Source organism: Protomyctophum bolini, assembly GCF_963924005.1.
Source record: "Protomyctophum bolini genome assembly, chromosome: 18".
NCBI classification, from domain to species: Eukaryota; Metazoa; Chordata; class Actinopteri; order Myctophiformes; family Myctophidae; genus Protomyctophum; species Protomyctophum bolini.
In genome coordinates this window covers 21,427,831-21,448,005 of record NC_137879.1, presented here as the reverse complement: position 1 = coordinate 21,448,005, position 20,175 = coordinate 21,427,831, and the positions used below count along the sequence as shown (strand labels likewise).

At 41.6% G+C, this 20,175-nt stretch overlaps 2 protein-coding genes across 2 annotated transcripts; both read right to left on the bottom strand.

The window, feature by feature from the left end:
- Positions 1 to 7,186: 7,186 nt before the first annotated feature.
- On the bottom strand, positions 7,187 to 11,726 carry msrb1b (methionine sulfoxide reductase B1b). Its single transcript, XM_080788463.1, has 4 exons — positions 11,497 to 11,726; positions 11,104 to 11,246; positions 9,738 to 9,855; positions 7,187 to 8,597 (listed from the first exon to the last, which is right to left on the bottom strand). Exons 1-4 carry the CDS (start codon positions 11,552 to 11,554, stop codon positions 8,578 to 8,580), a joined length of 339 nt encoding a protein of 112 aa, XP_080644589.1. The 5' UTR covers positions 11,555 to 11,726; the 3' UTR covers positions 7,187 to 8,577.
- A 1,138-nt stretch (positions 11,727 to 12,864) lies between these two features.
- On the bottom strand, positions 12,865 to 14,541 carry neurl2 (neuralized E3 ubiquitin protein ligase 2). The gene is made up of 2 exons (XM_080789976.1): positions 13,500 to 14,541; positions 12,865 to 13,260 (listed from the first exon to the last, which is right to left on the bottom strand). Exons 1-2 carry the CDS (start codon positions 14,299 to 14,301, stop codon positions 13,145 to 13,147), a joined length of 918 nt encoding a protein of 305 aa, XP_080646102.1. The 5' UTR covers positions 14,302 to 14,541; the 3' UTR covers positions 12,865 to 13,144.
- Between the last annotated feature and the right edge of the window lie 5,634 nt (positions 14,542 to 20,175).

The following is a 20,175-nucleotide window of genomic DNA, read 5'->3' as shown; positions in this document are numbered from 1 at the left end:
GCCTCTCCTTCATTCATCTGAAAATACTTTGAGTCACTAACTCGTTCAGTCTGCCAGCTATTAGGCAAGTCAATCAGGCAACATAAGCCATTTCCACTGTTCCAACCATTCACTGTCTGAGACCTCATGTACTAATCCATGTTCTAGCCTTCTCCCTCTCATTTAGCTGAACAGAAGATTTTCTGCTTCCATTTTCATCAAGATTTATCTTAAGATATTTTGTCAAAGGGCCGTTGACGTTCTGTTCCGTTGGTAGGCTCTGGCTCTATGGGGCCTGCAGACTAACTTCTCTCTGTGTGTTCCCAATTCTCCACCACACTACGGATCCCCAAGGGCTAGACTGGTTATTATTGGGGAAGGATGGCTCATCCCAGTTACATTCCCCTTGCACTGTAACACACATACACACACACTTGAGCGGACGCACGCACAAGTGCGCACACATACACACTCGTATAAAAATACACGGCATAAAGACACACACAACCATACACCCACACACAGGCTATGCTGGAATGACTGCTGAGTCCCAGATCCACACTAATGCAGTATGGTAAATGACAGCCTGGTTGGGACTGGGCCCATAATTCGTTCCATTCCTTTTTATTAAGCTTGTAGCCACACTGTTATTAGTGCTTGGTGAAGAGAGTTGTGCACTGCAACAGCAAGATGTCTTCCATATGTGATGTTACAGCACAAGGATCCCATAGAGAGAGAGAGAGAGAGAGAGAGAGAGAGAGAGAGAGAGAGAGAGGCCGATGAGATGAGACCCTGAGACCTTTTAATTGCAAGTTTAATTTTAAACGACCTACATTAAGTATCACTGAAAGGGAAATGTTAAGTCTCTTGTAAGTATATGCGCTACATGATGATTTCCATGCAAGGAACCAAACGGTTCTCTATGACTCTGATTTTCTTTTCCTGCTCCTGGAAGAAATCATGCAATGACTCACTTTGGGGTAATATTCTTTGAGTGGCTCCAATTTGGGACTCATGTTGGTGGCAACTGGCAAGTAAGACTGAGGTCAAACGCTTGTTGGGAGGCAGAGAGCGGCCATGACAGACATGAGACAATAAACACTCAAAGGAATGGGAAACACTTCTTAAACCATATACTTCATTGAATGGAGTCCTCCAAGGGTCTATAAGCCCCCTCCCTTTCCCGCTCCACCAAATCTCTTTGCTGGACATAGCCGATCTATAACATGTGTTGTGAGCTTGAAGATCGTCATTTCCACAGAATGTTCGCCTCAGAATAGGGATGCTAGGGTTCATGTGGTTAATACAATATACGTCCTTCAAGTGCAAAGTATCACAGTGTTATATTCCATGCAGTTTCAGTGCCGGAACCTCTGCCCCTGTCTATTGCAAGCTCCTGATGGGTCACCAGAGACTGCAGCGGATAACCTAGAATACAGATCAACTACACAGAGGCTTGCGATGTCTCTTGCAGATTAATGGTGTCTCTGACTTGTGCTATACATCAGCCTGGGTTATACAGAGGAAACCTAATGACTCTCTGCCAGGACCTCCACAACCTCAGAGGAGCAGAATTTCTCCTGTGCAGCACTGACAGCAGAGATGTATTGTAAATGGCAAGAGAAGAAAAGCTGCGAGTGCGTCTGTGTTTGCGCGTCAGACAGACAAACAGGGTTCGATTGTAAGTGGTTAAGGAGTGTATACTAGGTTTTGATGCCTGACAGCAAGTAAATAAAATAATTATACATTTTGCCCAAAATAGGGATGCCAGAGTTATTGTGGTTAACATGCATTTTATGTGACATTATCAAAGAAATATAAAAAATTCCACAATGTAAACGCAACGCATCTATCTATATAAATGCACCATGTCTCTCTGTCTGTCTTTGTGTACGGCTGTAATGCTCGTAACTCGAGAACCATTCGCCCCACTGACTTCAAATTCGACACACACGTTCCACACCCTCACAGGGAGTGCAGTACCCGGTGTTGAGTCCCACGGTTCTCCAGAACCGCCACAAAAGGCCTCTTCCCGGGCTCTGGACAGGGCCCCTGCCCAGGATCCATATATGGAGCTGGCCTGTTCTGACATCACAACACTCCATATTTGACCATGCCTGACACAGAACTCCATATGTCTGTAATCCATGTAACTCGAGAACCGTTCGCCCCACCGACTTCAAATTCGACACACGCGTTCTACACCCCCACAGGGAGTGTAGTGCCCAATGTCGAGGTGGTCGAACCCACGGTTGTCCAGAATCGCCACAAGAGGCCTCTGGATAGGGCAGAGGCATAGATCTCCCTCTCATCCCCCCAGCATATTAACTCTGCAGACAATGCTTGAGAAGTCAGATAATATAAATGAATGCATTTGCCGTGTTGAACATTTCAGCCTACTTCTTAAACCTTGCAAGGGCGTTATTCTACTACCCCGGTCTAGCATTTACTTATACTTTACTATTTTGATTTCTTGTTACTTCTACTCTAATAAATCCAAGAGGCAAATATACTTTTTATTTGATAGCTTCAGATTTGCATTAATAATTAATCTGATTCTTAGTCAAAAGTCTACAAGCTCACAACACGGTGTGACCTTGTAGATTGGTTACGACTAGCTGAAGTTTAAAGTAATTATGTCTTGAGTCATTCAGCTCTGTATGGCTTGAGTCATGATCAATAATTATAACAGTCCAATAAAATATATGATTCTGAATATGTGAATAAGAGTACGTTTTCTTAGTTTGCCTTGGCATCAGCGGTATTTTTAAATATAGTGAGTTTAATAATAGTGAGTATTATGTGTAGTCTCTTCTATCTGAATGTATGCTCTGTGATGCCTTGTTGCACTACTTCTGTACTTTGTCGGTAGCACTGCACTTAATTGTTTAATATTGGGGCTGTCTCTACACAGCATGCCAAAGCAAATTCCTCCTATGAACCTCATATTTGGCAGGAAAGTATTTCTGATTCTGAGTCTAATTAAGATGGTCAACTGATCGCCCAGAACCATGCTCCCCCACTACCACTGCCACAAAAAAAGAAGAAAATTAGTATACACAAAAAGATTTAAGCATGAATTAGCAGAACAGTGAAGTTATAAAGCTGTGTCTGTAATAGACTGTCAAAGTGTAAAGTTGGTCGCAGTGGTAGAAGAAGTACTAGAGTACATTTTGCACTTAAGTAAAATCAATACCACTATGTAGAAATACTCTTTTAAAGTAAAGTTCCTGCAGTCAAAATCTCACTAACGTAAGACAAGACAAGCTACACTTCTTTATTTTAAAGGCAGCCATTACAACTAAGGCTTTTGATTTTTTTTTAAATGGGTATTACGGCGTATTACTTTAGAACGACACACATTTTAAACACTTCAGCTACAGTTTTCCAGTGACGAGCAGCTTGATGCTTTGTTTTACAGTGAAAATCTGCCTCATATACACACTGCACACCATGTAAACTCATCATGTAAAAACAGTATCACTGCAATAATTGAAGAATCAGCTATTGAAAGACATTATTGTTACAAGCGTGAAGCGGTGTCCCGCCACATTCCCCCTCTGTTCATGGGGCGATATTCCAGGATAAAATGGATTCATTGTTCAGTGGAATATACAGAGCAGAGAAATGAAAGCTTCTGTTTCATATATCACTCTGAAATAATTGAACAAATGTGTTTTTCCTCTCGTATTTGCAGGGGGAAAAAAACTTCAAAGTCTCCTTTTTTATTTTGGGGGTGAAAAATGGAAATTTGGGGTCACATTCAGAGCAAGATATTTTTGTCAGGGCTTGTCAGAGGAGAACACCCTAAACATTCTGCGTTCTGAAGATGTCTGTGATGGGCACAGACAGCAGGATAGACTTTGATGTTGTTGAAATATAGCTATGGGTTTTTCCACAGTAAAAATGACGAATGAACGAAAAGGTTTCTGGGTAACGTTACAAGTGACAGTTGCAGTATATCAAGCTGAATTTTGGTACAAGTGAAGTGGATAACCAGAGTATCTGACTTGATGCTAAATGCTGTACACATACGCACGCACGCAGTCATGTTGAGTAAAACAATACTATACTGTTTTCCACATAAAAATAACTCATAACCAAAAGAACAGTATGATTATCACAGTATCATTATGAAGTCCTGAAGGTTAGGCTCACATAGATAGTAAGGCTGTAACAGTATAGGTAATATATGGCAGTATACAGACTTTTAGACCTTTCAAATTAAGGTCTTAGAAAGCAGGGGAGCAGCCTGAAATGCGGGGCCCCATTACAACATATACTGGATCCCAGTGTCTGTATGTTAAATCATATAATCTATAAAACATGGCATTTCTGAGGGCCCCTGTTAGCTCAGGGCCCTTGGACTCTTTCTAACTTTTCAACTCGTTTGGCGCCAGTGTCAGAATGTAAAACAGCCATGACATCACTTAGTTAGTTTGAAATAAATGTAATTTATTGTACAAACTAAATGTGTGTTTGAATTTGAAACAATTCTTGCCACTGGCTAAATGCTCTTACAGTTATTTTCCACTGGAAATATTTTCTCTATAGGCCTCTTATATTAAGTTATAGTTTATTTAATTTGCCCATTGTAAGTCTGACCTTCTCAAGCATAGTCAAATCCTCACACAAGACAAAGTGAATAGTCACTACTACTTCTGAGGTTTTTCTTATTCTTTCTTATGATTACTAAAATCAACATGTAATAGTTTGTTTAATGGCAATTCATGTGTGTGTGTGTGTGTGTGTGTGTGTGTGTGTGTGTGCGCGCGCCTTTTGCGATCGACCATGCGGATGCGTGCATACGTATCTTGGTTGATGCACCTTTTTACTACACGCAAATGTGTCTTCACACAACACAACACACTAATGCATTCATAACAGCCAAGTGTGTGTAAATATGTATTAATTATTTTTCTTTGATCATATCATATCCATAAGAAGGGTATGTTGGTAGTATCCATTTGCATAAAGCGTGAATCATATTTGGCCCATACACAATTTTGGCCACGTATTTTATTTGCATTTTGCAGTTTTGTTCAATTTTTCTGTTGCTTTTCTTTCAGTTTAGTTTTTCTCATTAGTTTTTATAAACAGTAATAGACAAAAATGAGGAACAATAAACAATAAAAGGGAACAAGACACATAAAAGGTGTCGTGTCAATAACATGGCCCAGTCTCTCTGTAAGCTTCTATGACCTCAATGGTGTGTTATAATTGATGTGTGGATGGCTGACATCATAGTAATAACCTTGCCTTCTCTGCCCATGCTGCTTTTCAACAGCACGTTATTAACAATATTTAGGGCTTCCTCCAGTACCCTGCCAGGCTCACTGGTCATGGGGATGTAGAGACAGAGAGCATTGTTCTACCAAGGACCCCAGCTGGATTCAATGGATGACTACACACAGCCACAGCGGAACAGCAACGGCTAGCTAACTTGCTGGCTTGTCAGTCAGTCACACAGGTGGCAGGGAAATTACAGTGTACACAGACTTCTACATTTTGGACACGTTCCACTTCTCGAAGTCAATAAAGTCCGTCGTGACTCGTGGCCACTGCCAACCACTGCGAAAGCTATAGCTGAATGTTGGAGCTCGGTCTGTGCCAAAATGGTGTCACTGCTCATACAGAACAGTGTGTTTTAATTATCTGATTGAATAAAACAATTCTGATTGCTACCACTTGGTCTTTACAGAATATTGTTGCTATGGGGCTGCAGAAATACACCGGAGGGTTTTACTGCTCACAATAGGTCCATTGTCTGTGGCTCTGTGCATGTGCAAGTGTTTTCTGTCTGTGTGTGTCTGTTATAGTGTGTCATTTAAAAGAAAATTTGTGTGCGTGTGTGTGTGTGTGTGTGTGTGTTTTTCTCTTATTCAATAGAAGCATGAACTGCTGAGGATATTGTGTCTGCGGAGCAACAGCAAAGAAACTTTACTCAGCTCTAACGACCCAAGTGCAAGGTTAGTCTGTTAAGCTATAGTGAGGCTGAAAGCCATTTGGAATACAGTTGGCAATGTGTAGAAGTGAATAGAGAAGGCATTTACTGTAGTATAGCAGTGCTCTGCAGTAGGGCCTTCGTATTGTTGCTCCAGTCAGTTTAACCACATCTACGCTAATGTTTTGATGAACTCTCATAATTGCACACTACAAGAAGTGATATTTTGAAAGAAAACACGCTTCAAACTTAACTTGTCTGTGGTGAGACAGAGTACAAAATGTGTGCGAATTTGTGTATGTTTGTGTGGGTATCAGCAGCTAAGAGTCCAGCACTCTGACATAGAATGTCCACATTGTGACAGACACCAACCAACAAGATCTACAAAGTGGACCGGTGGTTGTCTTTGTTTATATGTGAGTCAAAGTGGTGTGTCTGTATGTGTGTGTATGTGACAAAGAAGTGTGTTCATGCCCTATTTTGTTTTTGTGTGTATAGAAACAAAGTGTGTGTTGCTCTTTGTCAATCTGTGTGTATATACGGTATGTGTGTGTGTCTGTGTGTGTGTGTGTGTGTGTGTGTGTGGGTACCGGCATTGGTAATGATAGCTCTCAGTCTCAAGCCTGGCGGTCGGGCTACTCCTCTCAGCCTCAGGGCCTGTGCCAACCACCAGAGCCCAAAGAATATCGCTTGCAGCTGGGCCACAGACCCGGCCGGGCCCCTGCTACTAGTTCCTGAAACATCCAGACACGCGTAAGTTATGCAGTTTGCATTGAACATAAACGCAGAATGCATCCCCAACCGACTCATCAATACCCCAACCTACTTCCAAAGTAATGATAGGAAGTAAATACAATACATACAGGTTTACCAATACATTAAACCACATCAGAATTATTATATTATATACATGTTGTACAGTAAGATGCCACAAATCAAATGGCAGTCTCACAATTCACTCAAAGAGATCCAAACCACAATATCTACACGGATACAATTATATATCATTTAAACTTACACTGCTCTCATCCATTAGGATGATAGCACCATCTACTGGTCATGAACTCTATCTACACCTTTTCTAATGACTAATTGTTGTACACATATATACACTAGACTAGATTATGTTTTGGGACAACTAATGTGATTATGATGAGTACATACACACACACCTGTACAACCAGGAGAAAGGCATGTACTGTATAATAAAATACGATTCATTAGTCATGACACAGCCTTCAAGTGGTCAAATTTTGTGGTCCTTTATTGTTGTTAATTTGACGCACAGTAACTCTAAAGTACAAACTAAATATCTGTTTTCTTTGTCATTAAATTAGTTTACAGAGTTATACAAAACTATACTACAAAATAATTAATCGAAAACATTTATTGTACCAGTCACCAAATCCCAGTACATGACAAACAGTGCAAATGGTCAGCAGCAAGTGGTTGATATACAGTACAACTGGTATGTATGGCATTAGATTGCTAATGGAATAAAATGTGAAGAAGCACTTACATTTCCAGACAAGAGTATTCTAAATTAATACCATAGATTTCTTCACTGCATAGTTAATATGACCAAGTTTACTTTGGGGTACATTTAACTACCTAACTACCTTAAACCCTATATATACTTGACTATTGTATGTCAAATAGCAAAACTAGCAAAGTTTCTAAGTAAGACATTTTCACAAAAAAAAAATCTATTTTTGCAGAATGTTGGTTAACTTATTTGTGCCGAAGGTTCTACTATCAAGTCTGTCCCAAAATTGTGAAGCTACGGTTCATGTGGTTAGAAGGCCCAATCAGTAAGTCCCACAGTCATATAAAGTATTACAACATTAAATTTGAAACAGCAGACAAACCTTTTTTTTCCTCATTGGCAGACACTTTCTCTCTAGACATCACGGCTCATGCTACAGATCTACAGTACAACAGCAATGCACATTTTGGTCAAAATAAACATTCAGAATGAAAGACTCAAAGCAGAAGAATCACAATGTTTTGGAAGACTAGTTTCTGAAGAAGCAAATCTTAAATAAGTAGGACATCTAAAATCAAATGGCAAGTGAAATCCATACTATAATCTATTGATAGATACAGTACTTAAAACATAAATTGATATCAAGCTAAAATTATATAACTCTTGAGAGATAAAGACAGTAAGAGCATTTTGTTTAAAAAAAAAGATCCCTGGCGACAAACATTTTTTTGGGTATTGTTTTTTAGGTTTTCTGACCTCAATTGCACCCAAAAAACCTGAAGTTTGAACATTCAGTTGATTTTCTATGCTCTGGGGTTTTCTGAATAATTAGGCTAAAATAAGTGCTCTGATCTGCCTGTGGACTGTGAAAATCCACTGAATGTTCAAACTTCAGGTTGTTTGGGTGTAATAAAAGGTCAGAAAACCTAAAAGAAAAAAATTAATCACTGAAAATGAATGTCATGAAACCTTTAATCACCCTATAACAAAGGTTAAGAAAGAAAAACACCTTGATCCCCACCCTTGTCTTCTGGACCGGTCAGATATTCATCAGTGCACAGGATGCACCTCTCTGGAACTTTCTCCTGCCCACTTCACCAACTGACCGGTTCTGTTCACTGGGTCCCCAACCAGACAAAACAGCTTATTTGGTTCATGAACTCGCCTGTTACTGCCTGTTGCCCTTATCTGGAATAGAGAGAATTATAGAAAGATTTTAACTCATTATGTGTGGAGCTCACTGAGGGGAAACTACTACCGGTAATTCAGTGTGAGTAATGCAGAACATGTGATCTAATACAGTAACATGCTGTAGCTGATATCTAAATTTAGCGAATGGGCTAAAATCTGTGTAGTCTTCGGGATTGGCTTCCAAAACAGTAGGTTTGGACATATCAGCAGGTGGATATGTCTGAACTTCTGGCTACACGTGAATATGCTGTACAATTTGTAAATCAGTGTAATTGTAAACAGGAATTTGATGAATTTCAATCTTCACAGAAGTGCTGATTAATACAATGATACAACTTGGGAATAGGACAGATGTGTGGGTAGATTGTTCTATCAAATGAAAGGATCTGGACTGGTCTGCACCAGGTATTTGCAAATCCATTACTACATTTGTGTGTTAAGTCACACTCCTTACTAAGCTCTTAGTATGAATTATTTTCAAACTATCAATTTACCAAAACTGAAACTTAAGGAATGCTTTAAAGCGTTGGTAATGTGTAAATGCTTACTAACAATTACTGTTCCTGTGAATACAATTGGAGCATTCAAAAGTGAGCGCCCTCTGTTTTTGCAGTTTGGCTCAGCACCACTAAATGTATATGTTATGTTTTCTTTGAACGCTTACTTAAGCCATCATCAGTGTGTAGACAGTACAAATGTAACCAAATGGGTCCATTGGGTTCTGTTAAGCTTTAACAGAACTTCCAATGATAATGATTGTATTAACCTTGGCTGCATCACCTCACTGACCTCCATAACCACCCTTTATGCTCCCTTCTCCCTGCCCAAAGTGCACCCAGCCCTGCTACGTTCCAAGCTTTTTTGCAATATCCTCTGACAGGCACAGTAAATAAGGTGGATGGATGCATTCAGAGTGCTATATTGGCACTCATTGCAATGCTTCCTAACCAATCATAATGTACGTTCAGAACTAACTGGTAAAATAAAAAATTCAGTCTCACCAACCACTCTTTTCTGTGAACATTTATACAAAATGTATATGCTGCTGCTCAACATAAATAGCGCAAGGGATAGTTACAGTACATCACATTAATATAATATATTACTTTGGTCATTCTGAATGGTAGAATACATTACCTTTATTAGGAACAAACTTAAGCGAGTGGCTGAATATTCAGAACCGCGAGAGGCCATCCTCTGGGCCATCGGTTAGAAACTGATGACCCAGCCCATTGCCACACTTGCCACACAGCACCTGAGGACATAATATGATCATATACATTCAATTAACACCATCGACACGTAACCCAACAAAGGCACAAATCCCAACAGAGGATGTTTTTCCAACAGCTGAATAAATTCAACTGCTGCAGAAGATAGTGGTTGAGTTCCACGCAGCTATCATCAAGTCCGTCCTCCAACTGGTTTGCTGCCTGACCTACTATAGCACTGCTAGAGCAGCACAATACTGTACGAGGAACATTTATACAATATTTAACATTTTCAGGTAATGAGTAGGCTACTACTAATGGATAGTGATTTGCATGTACACTGATAACTGTGTGACAGACCCCATCACATGTGCTTAGTTAATTGCAATTATAAAAATAATATATTCATTGCCCATTGCCATATGCCTCTAATGTTGATTTAGTTTTCTATCGTTTACTTTTCTTTTGTAATCATTTGTCAAAGTTGATAATGCATTAACCAAATTCCTTAATTTCCTTAAGTGCTAATATTGGCAAATACAAATAATTCAGAATTATATGGAACATTGGGTGGATGATTTTAACCAGTCCAGAGCACCCCATAGTAGAAAGTTGGTACAGATAAATGAAGAGGAATTAACTTCAAACAAATATCACAATACATTTATATTAGTACTAGGGTGAAGTGATACTCTATAGTCTATACTATACTATACTTTATACTGAAGTACCACCTGTCCACCTCAGAAAATATTTGGTTCTCCAGTCTCCAAGTACCACCATAATAACTTATGTTAAAATACAGAAGCATATAACTGCCCTTTTTGTTCCATTCTTAAGCCAATAATGCTGCTGCTCTGACAAAATTCTGTCTAATCACTAATCAGCACAACTGATGATATTTCTAATGTGATTATTCTGTTTTCAAATCTTCTATTAATGGCTAGGTGTGCTGTCATGCTAATTTCAGCACGGCTGGATAGCCTATTATTTGGTCAGAAGAACTACCTGTAGTAATATTTTCTCTCCTTTTTTCGGCGACTCCTCTGTGTACAACCAGAGGGGGGCTCAAGTAAGTAGGCTACCACCAGTGGTATTGTACCAGTGTTGGGATTCAGGAACCTCTGCTGTAGGCAATTTACAGGTTAGGCATATCATCCTTGCAGAAGTGTCCTTGCCCTTGAGAATGGCACTGACTGCACACACGACTGCTCAATCACACACTGTAGCTGTATGAACATCACGTGACACTGCTAACGTGCATAATGAGGAGTCAAGGACTGATGTCTCACCTTGAATGCAGTGAGTGTCTCCATTAGCTTTGTGACACTGTCCTCTCTGATGGTGTCGGTAAAAGCAGGCCAGGGGGAGGAGTGGGCATACTTGGACCGACTGGAGAACAGCGGGTGGTCACACGTGGAACACACATAGATACCTGGACACGGCGACGTTAATAACTGATTAAACACCCAGAAACAGCTTGGGAAAGGTTTATCCCATTCACTACTAGGATAATATCGTGCTAAACGTCATTTTTCCAAATGTTTATGTTGAGTTAAAAGCACAAACATATATAACTATAACTATTAACTGACCTAACTAATTCGACAATATTATTCAAGCGAAATATACTAAGCGTATTCCAGTCAGTGGCTGTGACATAATCATACCATCTGCGTACTCGCCTGGTTTAAAATGATCCTTGTAGATCTCCTCACCACCAAAAAATCGACAAAAAGACATAGTGCACTGACTGTGCAGCTACTGTGAGCACTGAGCAGTGTCTCGTCAGTGTTTGTTTATCAGGACAGGTTCACCACTAAGGTTCACCAGTCACCAGTGCTCACAGTCACCGTCACCACCATCTCTGACAGTCTGCGAGGAGGAGAACCCACAGATTCCACACACGTGAGACGAGATTCTCAGATTGGCAGCAGGGCCTATAATCCATTCCCCGCCCATTTCCGTCAACACAGCGTCAACCCATGCGTCAACCGCCTCCACCACGCCTCCACCACGCCCCATTTAGTGTGCGCGTGTGTGTGTGTGTGTGTGTGTGTGTGTGTGTGTGTGTGTGTGTGTGTGTGTGTGTGTGTGTGTGTGTGTGTGTGCGTGCACGCGCGTCGGTGTGTGCGTGTGTGTGCGCGAGAGAGAGCGAGAGAGCTAGAGGGTGGGTGTTAGGAGGGAAGGTGTGTGTATTGGTATTTTATGGTTGTTTTTTGGTGTACAATCTGTGTGTATATTTGTATTTATTTTAGATTGTTTTTTGTGTATTTCCCTACACTGGATAATAAGGTTTTCCTTGACCTTTCTCTTATTTCACTTTCATTTAACAGAGTCAGAGAAGTGTATCCTCCACAGACCTGTGCAGACAGACAGATACAGACACATGTGGTATTTTGTACTCGATTCAAGCTTGGAGGACACAGTCAGACAGTCAGAGAGTTTTATGAATTCATAGACATAGATAATTATATCTTTTTTTCTTACAGTGGGGATAAATAGATTAATTGTAATCTCGAGGTTGTGACATCACGTCTAGTCACGTGATTGTCACGTCTCCAAGACACTCTATATACGGCCATGAACCCTAGCCATTTCTAGGAACCCTTTTCTATACCCGTTTTCATTGTGCATTTCTTGGTCAAAGTTCAACCCATGCCAAAGCGGCCGCACTCGCCCAGCAGTCTGACGTCACCCAGGCGGATGCGTGTACATGCTGATCTGCCCCAGCAGTACGACCTCCACACTCACAGAGGAGACTGCCGACGAACAGCGCCGTCGTCTGGCCAGGGAACGCCAGAGGCGCCGCCGTCAGACTCTCACGGAGGAGGTCAGCCCCCTGGTCACCTAGGTCGCTTCTCGCCCCCAGGTGTCTTACTGGTATTTTTACTGTCTCTTATCCTGTCCTATCTTATCACATTCACAGATAAAATTATTAAAATTATTTGGTGGTATTATGATCATGGAAAATGACCATTACACGTCAAAAGAAAAATACTTAAGGAAGAACAACTCTAAGAGCAGAGACAAACCATGTAGGACATCATTTATTTACCAGTTTTCAGGTGTCATCTCTGATAATCTTTCATTGTTGAATGTTGATATGCCAACTCATGGAACATACTGTATTAAAGTGCATAGCAAGGCGAAATGGTAAACATTTGAAATTGTTGTATTATTGTAACAGCCATTACGGGTGGGGGGGGGGGGGGGAGAGAGAGAGAGAGAGAGAGAGAGAGAGAGAGAGAGAGAGAGAGAGAGAGTAGAGATCATAGAAGAGACAGAAGTTCTACGTCATATCTGTCCATCTCTCTCCGGTCCAGTCGTCACTCACTCATACTTGCAGTAGTGTTTGAGCATCTCAGGCAACTCGAGCCAGTCCAGGGCCATCCTGTGAACTATGTGTTTCTGGATGGTCTTCCTGCACAATGTCTGCAAGGAGCAGACTGAAAAGATACAAGCAGACAGTTGGACAGAAAGATACAGAATGAATGGACAGAATCAGAGAGAGGGGAAGAGACAGAAATGCTGAGAGGAAATGTATGGGAAGATTTATAGAGAGATTGTGTAGTAGCCTACTACTAGTAGGTGAAGGTTAAGATGGTGAGGAATGAGGATAAAACTTTCGAAGTCATGGGTCTACAATCTATGTGTCTCGCTTGGTGCATCCTTAATTGACACTCACATCCATACTCCACTTGAACGATTCGGACGCACTTGGTCGCAGCGAACACATCCACCACAGCATACAGGGGCTGGGTGGTGGGGATCCCCCGTGCAGAAGCTCCCATATCCTCCCCATTAATTACAATGTGCATGTCAGCTAGGCCCTGACCCTTGGGCACATACAGCACACCTATCCGGCTACGTCGGGCTGTGGGGGGCAGGGCGTTGGTCTTGTACAAGTCATCTAGGATGTGGCTAAAGCGCCCGGGACGGCTCCGACCCACAAGCTTGTCTCTAGGGATCCGGATATTATCAATGTACAGGTGGGTGTCCATGAAGAAGGTCTTGGTTTTGTTGTCAGTGTCATCCATCCTCTCCTCTGCCCTGTCTCCTGCAGCTCCGCCATCCTCATCCTCCCTCCCTCGTCCCAACCTGTGACCCCCAGCCAGTCCTCCTCCTTCTACAGCATTCTCTCCCCCTGCATCGCCGTCCGGCTGCTCGATCTTATTGTGGTTGCGGGTGATGGCATAGACCCAGCTGTCGCCCAGGTCAGTCAGGTCAGGTAAGGAATATTCCGGCACTACCTCTAGGGTTCTGGGATCCCTGGCAGTAAGGCCGACTCGTAGGTGGCCACACCAACCGAGCTCCTTCTCTTCAATCTCCACCAGAAAGATCTCCCCAGGCTTCAGCGGGTCTTTGCTGAAACACACGCCATTGGCAAAGCTCTCCACGCGGGTGGCCTGGGTGCCGCAGAGGCCTAGCCTCACATTGGTTCCATGGATTAAGTGGAATTCCAAAAACTGGTCAGAGTGGGGTTCCATTTCCCAAAAGAGCCTGGTGAGAGTATAGCTAGTTTCTAAAGCCACTCAAATGTCAGACTGACTGAAAGCACTGTTCGGCTATGCTAGCCGTAGCCCTCTTGGTGTCAAATGACCACCACTACAAATGAAACAATCTAGTATCTCCTTGCAAATGGCTTTGTGGAATCTCCTGTAGGAAAAAGCAGTGACATGGTCCACGTAGGTACTAACACGCAAGCACCCACAAAGACACACTGTAAGGCAAGCCCCTGTTTTGCCTATCTGTTAGCCACTCAGGGAAACTTCTGGTACGGTAGTAGAGAGCTATTTTTGAACAGCTGCATGTGTCAACAGATGGTAAGGTATGTTGGGGTAGTGGGGGTAGTGGACCTGGTAACTAATGCGTGTAGGTTGCGTTGTGTGTGTGTGTGTGTGTGTGTGTGTGTGTGTGTGTGTGTGTGTGTGTGTGCGTGCGTGTGCGCGTGCGTGTGTGTGGTGTGTGTGTGTGTGTGTGTGTGTGTGTGTGTGTGTGTGTGTGTGTGTGTGTGCCCATGACCCGGGGGGGGGGGGGGGGGGTGTGTCCATAAAATCCCTTGTGGCCTAACTACTCGTTTATGTTCCAATCTCATGTACGATGGCTAATTATGGTAATACCATATGCCAGATAAATCTGTAAAGCAGTAGGCCTTCTACATCAACTGTAGAAGTCATCATCTAAATATAGCCCATGCATGAAGATTCTTCCTAGATGTGTTTCTTATGTAAATCAACCATTAAAGCAATATACACCGATAGATCTAGGTCTCGATACTCTCTCTAAATGAATACATATACATCGTAACTCATGAGAAGAAAAGTAAACACATTCGTGTGTAAATTGGATTTTTATCTCATGCATCAAAATGGTTAATTATAAAACCAATTTAAGAAACAAATTAAGATTATCATATTCATTGTTTCGAGATCTCTTCTCAAGAAGTGGAAAATTAAAAAGTAAAAAACTCCAGAGGTGAATCTGAATAACTGCTTCTATAACATTAATATTTGACAGTGGATTAGAATATCTATCTATCACTAAAATAAAGAAGTATGTGATAAATAAATTTATAGCACAAACTGACCAATCAGCTTAGTAGCTAACCTTGACCTAAAAATTCTGCCTAAACCTAACCCTAACCTCACATACAGTACATTATGATTGAACCTAACCTCAAAACCCCATCCACCTGGGCGAAACACCGGTAAAAGTGTAACGGAGTTAAACTCCAGGTGAAAATATCTGTTACATATCTAGGTTGCACACTAGACCAGAACATGACCAGTGAATCGATGGCTCACTCAGTTATTGGCAAGATCCATGCAAGGACTAAGTTCCTAGCTAGGATCGCCAAATTCCTAGACAGAACCACTATGAGGAGTACACTGGCCTCAGCATTAGTCCAATGTCACTTTGATTACCTGTCTAACCTGGTACAGCGGTATATCGAAAAATACCAAAGACAAACTACAGATATCACAGAATAAACTAATGCGGGTAGTTCTGTATCTCTCCCCAAGAACCCACATTGGTGCTAACCATTTTAGATAATTAAATTGGCTTCCAGTCGAAGGCAGAATACAACTGAGACTCATTATGGTCTATAAAATCTTAAAGGAAAAATGCCCAACATATTTTAAAGGTTACTTCCCGTATGTGAACGAGTCCCATAGCTTGAATACAAGGGCGAGTGTAGCGGATCTTAAACTACCAAACCTAAAAAATAAGGTAGGCAGAAGCTCATTTAAATATACAGGGATGGAGGATTGGAACAAAATCCAAAGGGAAATTAAATGAAATGTTGAAAAACTGGCTGATTCATTGTTTTGTTTATTGATCTATGATGATGTCGTTGTAATGTCCTTATTGTGATTTTAGTCAACGCATGTTCTTCATATACCATATGCTGTATTTATTTATTTGGACCACAATGGAATTAAGTCTTTGACGTTTTGTGCAATCCTGACAATTCTGTACTGCTCTTTTGAACTGTATCTTGAATATATGAAATAAATCAAATCAAATCAAATAGAAAGTCCGAAGGAAAAACAGTGACCTGCATTGGTTTACAGAATGATTGTGTACAAACAAAGACAAGGCACGGCCAAAGACTTCTTCTTGTCAATAATTCAATTAAAATAAAATAAAATTGTGTTTTTCGACTTCCTTGGTGGACGTCAACTTGTGTTTTTGACGTAGAGGAGTCAACTTGTTGGTTAATGCCCTCATGTCAGCTTCATATTCTGTGTTCTGTGCAAAGTTCTGCCAACTCTCCGTAGGGCTATTCAATGTTTCAAGTTTCTTATTGACATTATGTACATTTATTAACTTAAATGCTATTTTTGAATTGTCATTGTGAATAAATAAGGCAACTTGCATTATCTAACCTCAGACAGGCACACTAGCCTGCCTGAGGTTGATGCATGTGTACATCTGCCCTCTGGGCTAAGCTTCATAATCTATATTTATCGTACCATACATCTATAGCCTTTATTTGACCTGGTGAGGGGAGTGATAAAAAGACAGAGAGGGCTGATCCAGCCCCAAGGGCTGACTCTTATAAGACGTAGTTGATGCGGCTAGCTAATCAAATTGTCTGCCAAACTGTGCAGGCCTTGTGAATTCATGGCAAGGAGACAATGGACTGTCTTCTGCAGACCCAGCGCTTGGTGCCACCAAGTGCTGGGTAGGCGTTTTGCAGAAACCAAAAAGTGGAAGAGCTAATCAGCGTCTGTCAATCACAGGGCCCTGAGCACAGACACTGATTGGCTCTTCCACTTTTTGGTTTCAGCAGAACGCCCACCCAGCATTTCACCTGAAAATGTGAATTCAAGCTACCGTGATGGTTTACCAGGCAAGTTCTACCCACTCTTTAACTTCAGGCCTTAATTGGTCCATACATTTTTATCACCAATAAAAACTTACAGAGCCAAGTATGGTGTTCCCCAATACTGTGCTTGAAGCTGCAAGCCAGTCAACTGACCAGTCAGCCAAAAAGCGGTCACTCAAGTAATCAGACAGACAGGCAGGCAGCCCATTCAGGAACAGATCCCTGAGGTGAAAGATGGGGACTATCATACAGTTGCTAACCAGCTCCAGCCTGCACACAACAACACCTATTCTTCATGTTGTCATTTCTAGGCCTACAGTCTGTGTGTATTTAGGCCAACAGAGAAAAAGAGAGGACGAGGAGGAGAGGTGTGTTGTTGATTCATGGAGACACCAAGGGGTGTTATAATACGGTAAATGAGTGACCCACTTCCCAGTATCTATACAACTATACTTAATCACGCTTTAAGCTGCATGTGTAAGCATAAAGGCCTATAGCCCTATACTGTAGTATAACACCATGTCCTCTCCTTAAGATACTGCATGTCCAAGTATACAACAGGATGTCACTGTTGTAGGCTACACCAATCATCCGCTTGAACATCATTTTTCTATCAATAGTTGACATAACTTTCAGACCGTGACTCCTATTCTGTGTGTCAAACTTTGAAACAGTCCTGACACTCCTTGAGTTGGTTTACAGATTGATAGAGCCTGCACACCAGATGAGGTACAGTACAGGTACAAACAACTTCTTTATTATTCGTCTGACTCCTTGAGCTGGTGTTGTTCTCTGAGCTCTTGCTTGCTACAGAGATACATTCGTGCTCACTGCTCAGCATAAACCTATACTATACCTAGGTAAATGAAAAATCACTTTTAGGAAGCATGCATGCAGGGATTGAGGTCAGATTCACAAATTACAACACTAATTAATCTTAACTAGAACGGTTGGGCACTGGCCTACTCGTGAATGATTGGAAATGCATGGCACCCCAGTTATGCAATGTTTTTCTATGCAGAATTATGTGTGTCTGTATTGCTTTTCTGGCCATGCAGGGTCTCACTGGAAACTGGCGACGGCACGCCCATCATTGTGATGTCAGAACATCATTGTGATGTGATGTCAGAACAGGCCATTCTCCATATATTGAGATAGAAGGGGTGATCAGGTTGGCTAATTTGGGCCATGTCCAGAGCCTGGGCAGAGGCTTTTGTGCTAGTTCTGGACAACCAGCTATATCCGACAGGGAGTGCAGTGCAAAAAATATTTTGAGTTTGTGGAAATCATCTGAAATAAAGTAATGAAATTGCTGAGCTGATATTTGATATTAGAAAGCATTAGGCTTCTCTCTCTCTCTCTCTCTCTCTCTCTCTCTCTCTCGACTCTCTCTCTCTTTCCGTTGATCATTTCAATTGAATTCAAAGGGAATTTATTGGTATAAGAAAACATACAAGTTACATTAATTGTCAAAGCAAAAGTGTAATAAAAACAATCAAATCTCTCTCTCCAGTCTCTCACTCACACACTCACACACACACACACACACACACACACACACTCTCTCTCTCTCTCTCTCTCTCTCTCTCTCTCATTCTCTCTCTCTCTCTCTCTCTCTCTCTCTACCCCTTCCTATCGTGCGTACACGTGTGTGCATGCTGTGTAGTAATCTGGATTAGGATGCGCTGCTGCCATGATCCTCGGCAGCGCGTCGCACATCTGGAAGCAGCCAGTCGCTGAAGCGGTGGCGCGAGGAGCGCTTCGCTGCCAAAGTGATATTGTCGCTGCTGAGTGAGGAGAATATTCTCTGTTTAGCGAATGACAAACAACGCAGTTTGTGGACTTTTAACGGACGCTTCCATTGAGAAATTGTTTCCCCCCGGTAAGCAAGCATGCATGCACACTTCTCATCTGCTCCTATTTTGATTCGTATATCATTTGTTATTTATTCCTTAGTACTTTTCTCGTGTCTTCTTCTTCATATCATTGCCAAAAGAAAAGCATATTGTGCATATAGCAGGTCTATATAATTGTTTATGATTATGAGGCTAAGAAATTCATCAACGGCATCCTTATTTTGGGCATGTGTGAATGAATAATAAAAAAAAACAATTTCAAATTTATCAGAAATGTTCACGCGGGAATTAGGCTATATATGGTGAGTTTGTAAGGATTAATTTTTCACTAGTTAGAAAATAGTCTAAGTGGTTAATTAAAAATACTGTGCCTATAGCCTATAGTCTGTCTAGTCGACAAGACCTAGTATATAGTCTAGCCTTTTAGGCTAAGACTAAGTGGTTAATTAAAAATAGCCTACTGTGCCTGCAGAGTCTAGCCTCAGTAGCCTGTCTGTCTATAGTCGACTAGACCTAGGACTAGATCTAGTCCTGTCTAGTCTAGTCTAGTCTACAGTCTAGCCTTTAATTTGATTAGCCATAGTTTATTAGAAGGTCCTGCAGGGTTCGATTCCCGCTGGGGACGCTGTGGGCGCTGGGGGCGTGTTCTCTCCTCCATCATCAGTGCCCATACCTGAGGCAGGGTTGTCGAAAGGGCCTTTCTGTGTGGAGTTTGCATGTTCTCCCCGTATCCCCTCACAAAAAACATACAGTAATCCTGGTGGGGAGGGGATGGAGGGGAAAGGAACTTTTTAGAATAATGTGTTCCTTCCACGTGCTATGTCCGCCAGTGAAACTCTCCCCTGTCAGGTGAAAAGAAGCAGCTTGGACTCCTCATGCATAGAAGCAGGTTGGCAGAGGAAGTGTAGTGGCCAGGATTACATCAGATAATTGACACTGGGTGAAAAAAGGTGTTTGTGGGATAAATTTAAAAAAAGAAAAAAGAAATCAAACAGGAACTGTGTATATATGTTAGGCTAGTACTTTCCTGAGGTTAAATTTAGGTTTAGGCATAGTTTACTGAGGTTACGTTTTATAGGAATACCAGGTGAATACTGCCTGATTTGCCCCAGGGCGACTGTATTTTGGTGTGAGCGTTGTTTGGTGTTCCTGATAGGCCAAACAGGCCTGGC